This window comes from Trichosurus vulpecula, chromosome 8 (genome assembly GCF_011100635.1).
Source record: "Trichosurus vulpecula isolate mTriVul1 chromosome 8, mTriVul1.pri, whole genome shotgun sequence".
In the NCBI taxonomy this organism is placed as follows: domain Eukaryota; kingdom Metazoa; phylum Chordata; class Mammalia; order Diprotodontia; family Phalangeridae; genus Trichosurus; species Trichosurus vulpecula.
Window position 1 is genome coordinate 39,101,136 of NC_050580.1, and position 12,824 is coordinate 39,113,959.

Below are 12,824 nucleotides of genomic sequence, written 5' to 3' on the forward strand. Positions count from 1 at the left end.
AATCTCCAAACCTGCAGGTTTTCTTCAGAGCAGAAGCATGTGCCAGCCGAGTCGGCAATGGCTGCCCACAAAGTATCCTCTTCTTCCAGGTACCGGGTCTCCCCAAAGCCAGTCTACCAGGTGAAGCAGAAAGTGCACACCTCTGTAGTCTGGAAGTGCTGTCCTGGTTACAGTGGTACTGACTGCCAACATTACGGTAAGATGGGTCCTCAGGTTCTCGGGGTAAGGCTGGGCCCTGGGTTCTAGGGGACGGGAAGGTAAGGAGGGGGCAGTTTCAATCATGGAGTCCCCAAGGAAGAATCTCCAAATGCCCCCTGCAAGTGGAATACCCCTTCCAAGAAGCATTTATACGGCGCCTAACAGGAGCTAAGCACTGTGCTGTATGTGCTCGTTACTAATATTATCTCATTGGATCCTCACAATGACTCTTAGAAATAGGTGTTATTATTATTATCATTATCCCCATTTTACAGATGAGGAAACTGAGAGAAAGAGAAAGTAAGTGACTTACCCAGGGTCACACAGCTAGTGAGTATCTGAGGCCGTATTTGAACTCAGGTCTTCCTGACTCCAAGCCTAGCACTCTGTCCACTGCATTACCTAGCACCCTCAGTCTCCTTCCTCTACTTCTCTCTTCTCACAGGCCCTACATCCCAACTCGGCTATGTAAAGCCATCTCTAAAGCACCTTATAAATGTTAGCCATTGCTGTTTGCACTGGGGTTGGCATCACTGAGAAGTGTTTTAATCAATCCCTTCTCTAAACCTGTTTCCTCATCTATAAAATGATGAGCTAGAAAACATGATCTCAAAGATGCCACCCAGTTTTCAATTCTGTGATCCCCTTCCCATTCCTTCTGATTCTTTCCTCCCCCACTCAGCCGTTCTCCCTTTTCTTGGCCATGGAAGAAATTCTGATAGCCCAGTGGACAGAAAGGTGGACTTGGAGACATGTGGCCAAAGTCATATCCTGGCCACCCCCTGACTCTTTCTGTGACCTGCTGAAAGAACGGTAACATCCCTCTATGCTTTTACCTGACCACCTCTGCCACTTCTCTTTGGCAGACCCTTCAATGATCTCAGAAATAGACAACCGAAGTAAATGGAAGGAGGACCCTTGGGAAAAGTCCGTGGAACACGAAACTGGTTTGGTGCTTTCCTGCCTCGGGAAACTTGGGTCTGTGGGAAATGGTTGCTATATACCCCAGGGGGTGAGAGGCAGAAACCCTCAGATCCTCTCTTCTCTAGTAGCTTTTGTCTTTGGCCACGACTGGGACACCTCAGCCAGTCAATGAGTATTTATTAGACACTTATTATGTGTCAAATGCTGGGGATACAAAGAAGAGTAAAAATAGTCTCTGTCCTCAAGGATCATTTTGTCCATTGGGAGAGACAACATCTCAACAACTATGTAGATCAAAGATATATTATATATGTGTGTATATACCCATGCATACATATATACATATAAATATGTGTGCATATACATATATAATATATATATTATATACATATAATATATATATACATATATATAACTGCCTATTGGCTGCTTCCAATCACTTCGAGCAGAGGCCATATTTCAGAAACATTCCTTTCTGCTTCCCCTTGTGGTCCCCATTTCTTATCAAATACAAGATAATCAGGTGTGCCCTTTGCCCACTACCCCAGGCACATTCTTATAGAATGGAAGAATTTGGTTCCATTTGGAAAAGTGGCCAAAGCCTGGTAGAGGCCAAGAAGACATGGGTACCCTCCCCACCCCAGAATGGAGTTTAAATGCTAGCTGATGATCTTGGATTAACATAGAGCAGCTCATAGCTTCTGGAATGTCTGAGGCCTACATTCCAATGACTGCTCATAAAATAAGCTCTGTGTAAGAGTGAAGGATAATGTTCTCCCACCCCAGGCCCCGATATATGGGCTGCATTATAATTAATCTCTATCTTGTAATCAGCTCCTCTTTACAGAGAACCCATGGAGTTCCGGAGAGCAACTGAACAACATGAGAACCTCTTAGAAGACCTTCAGAATGACATCCATCAGGCAACCAGCAACCTTCTGGATCTGCAAAAGTCCCTGGAAAGTAACCATACAGCCAAAGAGATATCGACAAATCTAACGGGACTTGGTAAGCAAGTTGTAATTTGGGGTCAAGGTATAGTAACTGGCATAAGTTTAGCATAGTTTCTATACCACTTAGCACAGTGCCTGGCATATAGCAGGCACTTAATCAATGTTTATTGATTGACTGATAAGGGAGGGAGATACTCAAATACCTTGACATGAAGTGAAATGAGTGCTTGATGGTCTCTGAGGAAATATTTGGGTGAGAAGTCTTGGGAAAAGTTATAGAGTCACTGAATTATAGATCTGGAAGGGACCCAGAGACCTTATTGTATGACCCACATCTGACCTCCAACCCACTTTACCACATCCTCCCAGGTCATCATATAAACCACTAGTGAAGAGAAAGCCAGCCCCTCCTGAGGCAGCCCATTCCCTCTGTGGGCAAACGTCATTGTTAGAGAATCTGTAAATTTTTCATTGCATTCTCGCTCCCAGTTCTGTTTTCTGGGTCCCTCTTTCTCATGACAGCCCTTCAGATACCTGAAGGCATCTCCCATGTGCCTTCACTTCTCCAACCTAAATATCCCTCTTTCCTTCAGCCAGCCTTGATACAGCATGGCCTCTAGACCCCTTTTCCTTCTGATCACCCTCCTTTTGAATGTAAATGACTTCCCAAAAATGTGGCACTAAAGACTGAATCCTGCATTCTAGATATGCCCTGACCGGGCAGGATACTACAGTCTTCTCCCCTCTTATGCCCTGGATACCTTGCTTCTTATGGCAAAGACATGGAAGATGAGCTTTGCCATCCATACGACTCTCAGTCCTAAGTGACCCACACTTTAGCTGGTGAGTTGGGGTGGGAGAGAGAGGGAAGTGTCTTCTCCTTTCAAGCTCCAACACCACTTGGAGCCTGATTATGCCCTCGAGGCCAGTCTTTGGATGTTATCTACCCTGGCCCAATGTGAAAGCCTCCATCTGTTGCTTACAGGGTCTATGGATCAATCCCTTCAGCAGGTCCTCCTACCCCATATGGAGAGCTTTCTGAAAAATCACTTTAGCCCCATCTGGAGAAGCTTCAATGAAAGCCTCCACAACCTCTCTCATATGGTGAAGAACCTATCGCGTGACGTGGAGGCCAATCGCCAGAACATTGAGAGATTCCAGGATATCGCTGTGCCCAAGGCAGAATTCCAGGAGCTGGGCACCAAATTCGAATCCAAAGTCCAGGAAAACATTCTAAAAGTCAACCAGCTTCGGCACGACATTGACAGTCAGCTGCGTGACCAGCAGCTTGTCCTGAACCACAACCTGTCTGTGGTCAGGGCAGACACAGATTTGAAGGTGAAGAAGATCCAGAAGGCCCAGGAAGTCCACTTACTACTGGCCAATGCCAGCACGGTAGAGTCCAAGGAAGAGCAGGAGGACTTACAGATCAAGCTGGGACAGCTGCAGAGCAACCTCTCAGAGCTGTCCTTTGCCTCCGGCAGGAGAGAAGATGAAGTCCTGAATGCCCTCAAGCAACTCAATGAGACCCTCGCCAAACATGAGGAAGATATCAAAGAACTCTTCATGGATTCTGATGAGAACTTTGAGCTTGGCACCAGGCTAGAAGGGCAGGTGAGCACTATGAGAAGCAACAAGGCCATGATTGAGGAGCTCAGGGTCATCTTAATGGAGAAGTCCCTCATCATGGAGGAGATCAAAGAAGACTTTGAGAGGCAGATCCTAGATCTGAACTACACCCTGCACCACTTACAGGGGAGCCATTCAGACCTGATGAAATACGTGAAGGACTGCAATTGTCAAAAGCTCTACTTTGACCTGAGCCTCCTCCGGGAGGACCAGAGAAATGCCACTCGTTTTCTGGAAGAAACCCACCTGACCCTGGAGGACCAGAAGATGCTGGAGAGTTCTTCCATCAAGGCTCTGCGCAATGCCGTGGAGGACCTCGCCTTGTCCATGGATGCCCAGAAGGAGGAGATCACCCGGGCCAAGGTCAGCATAGCCTTGCTTAAGGGCCAGCTGCAGGCACTGGTAGGGGAGGTGGATGGGCTAAAGCGAGTGGATAGGCACGTCTTCAGGGAAATCCGCCATCTCAACAATTCATTTGGCTCCCTCCTGGAAGATGCCTTAAGACACCAGACGGTGCTGGCCACCCTATTTGGAGAAGAGATGTTGGAGGAAATAACTGAAGAGGACAATGCCAGGTTGCCTTTGACCTACTTTCAAATTGAAGATGCCCTGGACTACACGTCGAATAGACTGAAAGAGCATGCCATAGACCTGATGGCGCTCAGGGAGAGGGTAGGTTTGCTGGAGAGTGTTGGCAAAGATGAGCCACCGGACTCCGAGCAGGCCAAGGCAGGAACTCGGAGCAGGGCGGAACACCTGGAACCCAACCACGAAGCCTCAGATGGGGGCAGCCTCCAAGAAAATGACCTGGCTAGCCTGAAGAGTGAGATCACGCACCTCAGCACTCAGATGGAGAAATTCAAGTCCCAGATAAGCCACAGCCAAGGGTGCTGCCATCCTGCTGGGCTACTGCCCCTCAACTTGTCCCTGGAGAGCCTCCAGAGTGACGTCAAGGCCATGAAGCAGGACCTGGGCCATCATCTCCAGCTGTTTCAGAGCCTGTTTGGAAACTACAGGGAGCTGGTGGCCACCAACATCAGCCTGGACCTGGGGAAGCTTCAGTCCATCCTCAGCAAAAAGGGAAAGAAGAAACAGAGAGAACAAGAGTCTCATGGAAAGAGAGACAAGAAACAAGTAGAGAAATGGGGAGAACAGCCACTCCCTGGGAGTGGGAGAAGCGACCAGGCCCCCAAGTTCCTTGGCAATGGTAAGTATTTGAGCATTTTCTATGCAAGGGTCATTGTGGGAGGGGTGAAATATCCACAAAGTAAGAAGAATAGACTTAAAGCTGGAAGGATCCTTAGAGGTCAAACAGCATTCTCTCCTCACTTTACAGATGAGGAAATGAGAACCAGACAAGTTAAGGAACCTGCCTAAAGTCACAGAGGTAGCAAATCCATCCATCAACCAATATTTATTAAGCACCTACTATGTGCCAGGCACTGTGCTAAGCTCTGGGGATACAAAAAGAGACAAAAGACAGTCCTTGTCCTCAAGGAGCTCACAGTCTAGTAGGAAAGACAACATGCAAACAAATATATACCAAGCAATCTACATACAGGATTGATAGGAAATAATCAGCTGAGGGATTTGTTATTCAATCATTTTCAGTCCTGTCTGACTGTATGCCTCCATTTGGTTTTTTTTTGATAGGGATACAGGAGCAGTTCACCATTTCCCCCTCCAGCTCATTTTACAGATGAGGAAACAGGCAAACAGGGTGAAGTGACTTGTCCAGAAGGGTCTGAGGCCAAATTTGAACTTAGGTCCTCCTGACTCCAAGCCCAGTGCTCTGTGCACTATGGTGCTACCTAACTGTCCAAAAGGCACTGGAATTGAGAGGAGTTGGGCAAAGCTCCCTACAGAAGGGGGCAGTTTAGTTTCGACTTAAAAGAAGCCATAGAGGACAGTGGTCAGAAGGGAGACAGAGCTGGGGTTTGAACCCAAGTGCTCGACCTCCAAATCCAGCCACAACAAAAATCCAGCCAGTTTTTTGCCACAACACAGGACCTTGTAGAAAGTCAGTCACAAAACTAGGAAGACCTAGGTTCAAGTCCCCTCTCTGACACTTACTGGCCCATGTGACCTTAGGCTTAAGATTTAATTTCTAGTTCCCCCATACAACACGCTATACCTACAAAACGCAGAACGTTCGCTTACTTGCATCACTGGAGGAGAGAATTCTCTAGAAGAATTAAATTGCAGATCTGGTTAAAATAAAGAAATAGATGATAATGATGATGATGGTGATAACAGTTATAATAATGGTTTTTTAATCCATTTCATCACCCTACATTTACATAGTGTCTCCACATTCCAGAGAACTCTCACATTCGTAGCCAGAATTTGAACCCAGGTCTCCTAGAACATAGTGGGCCCTTTGTAAATCTTTATTGATTGAATCCAAGCCCAGTGTCATTTCTACTATATCATACACTCTACTTTGAGGATGGGCAACTGAGCCCTAGAAAGTCATTAATTAACTTACCTATGGTATTGCTCCAGATACTTCCCCAGCTTTCCCTTAGCCCCCAAATCAGTCAACATTCAAGAATTGCTGATCAGCTGCAAATGGAAGTGACCTACCATTTCCTTTAATTCAGTAGCCTAGTAATAGAAATAACTGAACTTCAGTGGCTAACACCAAGCATACATCACTTCTAGAGGACTAGTGCCCACTTGAGGCAGGAGAAGGAGGTTAAACTCATTAGCAATTTTCATTTCTAAAGGATGTCTGATAAGCTTGCTTTTAACCGGTCCTCATGCTGCCCGACACTTCAAAACACACTCATAGTGAAGGGGATTTTGCCTGACATTGTTCCATTAATCGATACACTTCCCTACAGTAAACACACTTCTGTCACAGTTTGGATAACTTTGGGTAGGTGAATACGAGCAGCCGCATGAAAGGGATATCAGCTGAAGTTCTTCCTTTGACTAGGGGCTAAGCAGAAATGCGCTGCCCAAAATGACTGAAACTAAAGAAAGCAATGGCCCCGTCACTGGGCTGAAATTAACGATTCACTCCTAAAGATTCTCTTCTCACTGGACTTTATGACACCTCCGTCCCCCAATTTTTCTCTTACTACTACTGTTACTACTAGCTAACATTTACTTACTCTGTGCTAGGCACTGTGTCAAGCGCTTTATGGATATTATCTCATTTGATCTTCACAACCACCCTAGGAGAAAGGGACTACCATTATCCCCATTTTACAGATAAGGAAACTAAGGCAAACAGGGGGTAAGTGACTTGCCCAGGGTCACACATCAAGTATGCATCTGAGGCCGGATTTGAAGTCAGGTCTTCCTGACTCCAGGCCGGCACTCTATCCACCGCACCCTGAGCGCCATGTTCTGTCCTCCATACATAAGTGTCATCCCCCTCTCTGTGCCAGGCCCCTTTTCTGTCCAATTCACCATGGCTTCAATTACCATTTCCACGTAGGTGATCCCTAGGTTGATTTATCCAGGTCTAGTCCTGAGCTCCTCCTGCGCTCCAGACCTCTATTACCATCTGCCAGGCATCTCAAATACGGTATGTCTGAAATGGAAATCACCTTTCCCCCTAAATGTGTCCCTCCTTGTAACTTCCCTGTTTCTACCAAGGACATCACCATCCTTCCAGCCACCCTGGTTTCAGACCTCAGAGTTGTCTGATACGAGCATCATTCATTCATTCATTCAATAGTCCAGGCACTTGGGATACAAATACAAAATTGAAACCTCTCCAGCAGCATTCAAGGAAATTACCTTCTAAATAGGAAGAGGAAGAGAGAAGCTAATTGACAGTCTGCTATACATGACACCTGGAGGGGCTTAGGGTAGGCCTCATCTGGGAGATGGCACTTGGACTTAGCCTTGATAGAAGTTGGGGATTTTAAGGGTCAGAAGCAAAGCAAGAGTGCTTTTGAGGCCTAGGGAACAACAGCCTCAATACATACACAGAGAAATGGAATGTCTGTCATATTCTAGGAACAACTGTAAGCCAGTCTGGCTAACAGGCAGGGTCAATGAGGGTGACATAATCATTCTGGAAAGGACAGCTGAAGACAAACCTGAGGGGCTGTAAATGCCAAACTATTCGCACTTTATCCTCTTTGGAGGGACTCTTTGGAGCTTCGGTGGGGGAGGAGTTGAGAGGGGAGGTCAGATCTATGTTTGAGGAATATCAATATGGCAGCTTTGTAGAGGATGGTTTGGAGGACAGAAAGATTAAAGGAAGGGAAACCAATTAAGAGACTGTTGTGACTGGATGAGGGCAGTGACTGTTTGAGTGGAGAGAAGCAGAATAGATATTGTACAGACAGAAGCCAACAAGACTTGGTCACTGATTGGAAATGGAGACTGAGGAAAAGGAAAGAACGGAGAATTACTGAGGGTGAGAACCTGAGTGACTGGAAGGATTGTCCATGACCTTGACAAAGATAGGGAAATCAAGAAGAAAGGATGGCTGGGGGTGGAGAAGGGGGGAACAAGTTCACCACAAGTTCTGTTTTACATAAGGTGAGTTTGAGATGGCTATGGGACACCAACTTGGAAATGTCCAAAAGGCAGTCAGTGACTGTGGGGCTGGAGCACAGGAGAGAGACTGTGCTGGATATGTTGACCTGGGAGCCATCTATATTGGGATGATAGTTGAACCCATGGGAATGGATAAGAAAGGTCACTGACAGACATTATAGAAAAGAGGGCCCAGCACAGAACCTTGGGCTGCTCATTGGTATGCATATGCAGACACACACACATGCACGCACTCTGGATCCCTCTATTCCTGATAGATACCACTCTCTATTTCTTCTCCCTTTTGTGGCTAAACTCCTTGAGAAGGCCATCTATAAAAGGTGTTTCTGCTTCATGTCCTCTCACTTTTGTCTTAACTCTGTTGTCTGGGTTTGACTGAAACTGCTTTCTCCAGAGTCACCAATGACCTTTGAATGGCCAAATAGAACAGTCTTTCTTCAGTCCTTAATCTTCATGATCTCTCTTCATCCTTTGGCAACGTTGATAACTCCGTCCTCGACACTTTCTTCAGCCTGGTTTCCACAGCATTGCTGTCTCCTCCTGATTGATGTTTCTGTTTCTTCTGTTGGGCTTTTGTCCCCACCAACAGCTTGGGGTGGGGGGGGGCGGTCCCCAAGCCTCTGTCCTGGGCCCTCTTCCCTTCTCCCTCTCTATTATTTCACTTGGTGATCTCATCAGCTCCTGTGGTTTCAACTATCTAACGTCTCTGTGCAGGGGACTCTAAGATCACTTCTTGTCAGCCCTAACCTTGTTCCCAACCTTAGTCTCTCATCTCCAACTGCCTGTGGGAAACACTACATCTCACAGACACATGAAACTCAACACATCCATCACTGAGCATCATCTTTTCCCTCACAGCCTCTCTTCTTCCTAACTTCCCTATTGAGGGGGTCTTCATCATCGTAATCACCCAGGATGTCAATCTTGGAGTCATCCTCAATGAAGACATACTTGTGAAGCAACTAGATGGTGCAGGGGATAGACAGAGCATTGGGCTGGGAGTCGGGAAAACTTGAGTTCAAACCTGGCCTTAAATACTTTCTAGCTATGTAACCCTGAGCAAGTCACTTAACCCCTGTTTGCCTCAGTCTCCCCATCTCTAAAATGGGGGTCCTAATAGCATCTACCTCACAGGGTAGTTGTAAGGATCAGATGAGGTAATATTTACAAAAAGCACTTAGCATGGTGCTTGACGCACAGTAGGTGCTATATAAACATTAGCTATTAATATTACTGACTTTGACTTCTCATTCTCTTTCATCCCTCGCAGCCAATCTGTTACCAAAGCTTTTCAAGTTTCCCTATGTAACATCTTCCTTCTCTCCTCTGGCACTGCCCCTGCCCTGGTGCAGGCCCTCATCACCTCATGCCTAGATTATTGTAATAGCTGCTGGGGGGAGGTCTTCCTGCCCCAAGTCTCCCTGCACTCCCACCTACACTCATTCGTCAAAGTGATCTTCCTCAAACATAGTGCTGACCATATTATATCAATAATCTCCAGCGGCTCCCTACCACCTCCAGGATCACATACAAAATGCTCCGTTTGGCTTCCAATATCCGTCATAACCAGGGCCCCTCCCGCCTTTCCAGGCTTCTCACACCTCACTCCCTTCCCTGTGCTCCACGATCCAGGGACGCTGGTCTCCTGGTTGTGCCCTGCACATGACAGCCCATCCCTAGACTCTGTACCTTTTCTCTGGCTGTCCCCCATACCTGGAATGCTCTCCCTCCTCAGGGAGGAAGGAAGCCTCCCTGGCTTCCTTCAAGTTTCCACTAAAAATCCCACCTTCTGCAAGAAGTCTTTCCTTGACCTTCTAGGGTTAGTACCTTTCCTTTGTGATGGATTGTGTCTTGTTTTCTCACCCATTTGACTGTGAGCCCTTGAGGGCAGGGATTGTCTTTTGCTTTTCTTTGCATCCTCAGCTCTTAGCCCAGAACATAGTAGGTGCTTAATAAATGCTTTTTGACCTACTACTACTACTACTACTACTACTACTACTACCACTACTACACACACACACACACACACACACACACATACACACAGCAGCAGCAGCAGCAGGATGTGAATACCAAACCAACAAAGGAGCCTGAAAAACACTTGCCAGACACACAGGGAAAGAGCCAGGAGAGAGGAGTGTCATGAGCTATGAGATAAGAGAATAAACAGCCAGACAAACTGAGCTTCCCTCTGTACAGTGGCTAATGAATAATAATAATAGCTAGCATTTATCTAGCCTTTTAAAGTCTGCAGAGCACTTTATAAACTCACAACATTTGAAACTCACAACAACCCTGGGAAGAAAGTACTATTATTCTCATTTGAAACTCACAACAACCCTGGGAAGAAAGTACTATTATTCTCCCCATTTTATAGTTGAGGAAATTGAGGCTGACAGAAGTGACTTACCCAGAGTCATCTAGCTGCTAAGGTCACATTTGAACTCAGATCCTGTTGACTCCAGCGGGTCTGGTGCTCCACCCACCGTGCCCCCAGATGTCTAGTTGCCACCTAGTTGGCCTTAGTGACATGAGACAAGGTCCGCTCCTTTCTTCTGAGACTAGAGAAAAAGAGCAGAGAACGGGGAGGAGGTCAAGGGATTTTCTGAGGATTAGAACAGGGAGTAGAGGGAGCTTCTATGGGATGACCACTATTTCCTCAGCAAAGGAGGAGGCAAAGTCCTCTTTGGAGACAAAGGGGTTAAGGCTGGAAGACAGAAGAAAAAGCCTAGAACAGCCACTCTGGGGAGTCTGCTAGGATATTTCCCTAAAGCCCCAACAGCCCGAGGAAAGGAAAGGACCATGGAGGGGCTAGCCAGGCACCTCCCTTCCTAGGAGGCTCCTACTGCCGGAATAAGTCATGGCAAGCACCAAAGGCTGGTACTGCCTAAGAATTCTCCTTTTCCTTAGGAAAACAGTAACAACCGCTATGATAGCTTGCATTTATGTAGCACTTAAAGGTTTGCACGATAGGGGCTATTATTATCCCTGCTTTACAGATTACAATAGGAAAACAGCAGAGTCCTACAGGACACATGTATCTGTGTAACCCCAGCACCCAGTCCTGGGCTGGCAGCAATGAATGTTTGTTGGCTTGAAACCCTCAAAACCCAGGCCATTTCCTTTTCAACTGCAAAACTGGGGTGGGCTTCCTTCTTTCCAATGGAGGAGGTGGGAGCCCTGTTGCTGCCCCCTCTTCCCCAGAGGACTGGGGCCAGCAGAGCTGGAGGCTCTCCTTTCTACACAGGGCTAGGCCGGGCTGCGGGCTGCAGAGATTCAAAAAAGGACCACGTCAAAGCCTGGTGCCCACACCTGTTATGTCACACCCCCACCTCCTGGCAGCAAGGAGAATGACATCGTGGCCAAAGCCACCATCCCAGGTTCTGAATACTCCTGTTCAAGATTCAGTCTCAGGGCAGAAAAGAAATATGAAGGCTCTCTATCAAACCCAAGCAAGTATCCCTCTACCATGTGCCTGATAAACAGCCCATGGTTCTCCACTTAGAGAGGCCACCAGGTGGCGCCATAGTGCACAGAGCCCTGGACCGGGAGTCAGGCCGACCAGAGTTCAAATACAGTTTACTTACTAGCTGTGTGACCCTGGGGAGGTCATTTCAACTCTGTCTGCCTTAGTTTCCTCATCCGTAAAATGGGGGGGGTGATAATTAGAGCACCTCCCTCCCAGGGTTGTTGTGAGGACCAAAGGAGATAATATTTGTAAAGTGCTTTGCAAACCTTAGCTGTATAAATGGTGGCTATTCCTATTGAGAACCTTCCATGAGCAGTCACTTAGGCTCGTAAAGCCTTGAATGAATGAGGGAAAGGCATTCCAATTTAGTGAGAAGTGACCATTGTTTTGTTTTGAGAGGCACATGAAAGGGGGTCATTTTCCTAGGATTCTGAGCAGGATTTCAACTTTTTAGACGGCCTGGGACAATTCTTTTGTTTTACGGATGGAATCACAGAGCCTCAGAGAGGTTAAGTGATTTGCCCGGGGTCACACAGCTGAGCTGGGATTGGGACATAATTTTTCTGATGCAATATCTAGGATTCTTTTCCCTGTGTCCTGCTGACAGCCTCAGTGTTCCTCCCTACGAGTCAGTAGGCATTTATTACAGGAATGAGCACTTATTAAGCACTTATTGTGTGCCAGGCACTGTGCTAAGCACTGTGGATACGAAATAAAGCAAAGACCTAGCCCAGGGACAGGGAGCCTTAATCCTTGAGGCCTGACCCAGACCTTGCCTTCAAGGAGCTCTCTCTCTCTGATTGGGTGGATGACGTGCCAGCGATTCCATGTTTGTGCAATTACATTGTAACAAAACTGAACTGGGCATCCGGGGACCTGGGATCGCCTCCTGTTCTACCATTAAGCCACATGTGCCACTCCTTTCTGGCCTCAGTGTCCTTTCCTGCAAGTCTGCCTGCTCACTGCACGGGAGCATTACAAGAATGAAATGGGGTGGGAGGGTTTGGTGGAAAGAGCAAGAAAGCCCAGAGACGAGTCCCACATCTAACACTTACTGTGTGACAATGGGCGTGTTATTCACACCCCAGTGGCAGTGAGGTGGCGCCCCAGTGCACAGAGCACCGGGC

The 12,824-nt window shown here is 47.0% G+C and overlaps 1 protein-coding gene across 1 annotated transcript in view; it reads left to right on the forward strand.

Moving 5' to 3' along the window:
- Positions 1-12,824, forward strand: part of MMRN2 (multimerin 2) — a 45,542-nt gene that overhangs the window by 27,344 nt on the left and 5,374 nt on the right. The window contains exons 3-6 of the mRNA XM_036736803.1: positions 90-196; positions 1,065-1,145; positions 1,957-2,130; positions 3,061-4,911. Coding sequence (XP_036592698.1) covers positions 90-196; positions 1,065-1,145; positions 1,957-2,130; positions 3,061-4,911 — 2,213 coding nt within the window. The remainder of the gene's footprint in view (positions 1-89; positions 197-1,064; positions 1,146-1,956; positions 2,131-3,060; positions 4,912-12,824) is intronic.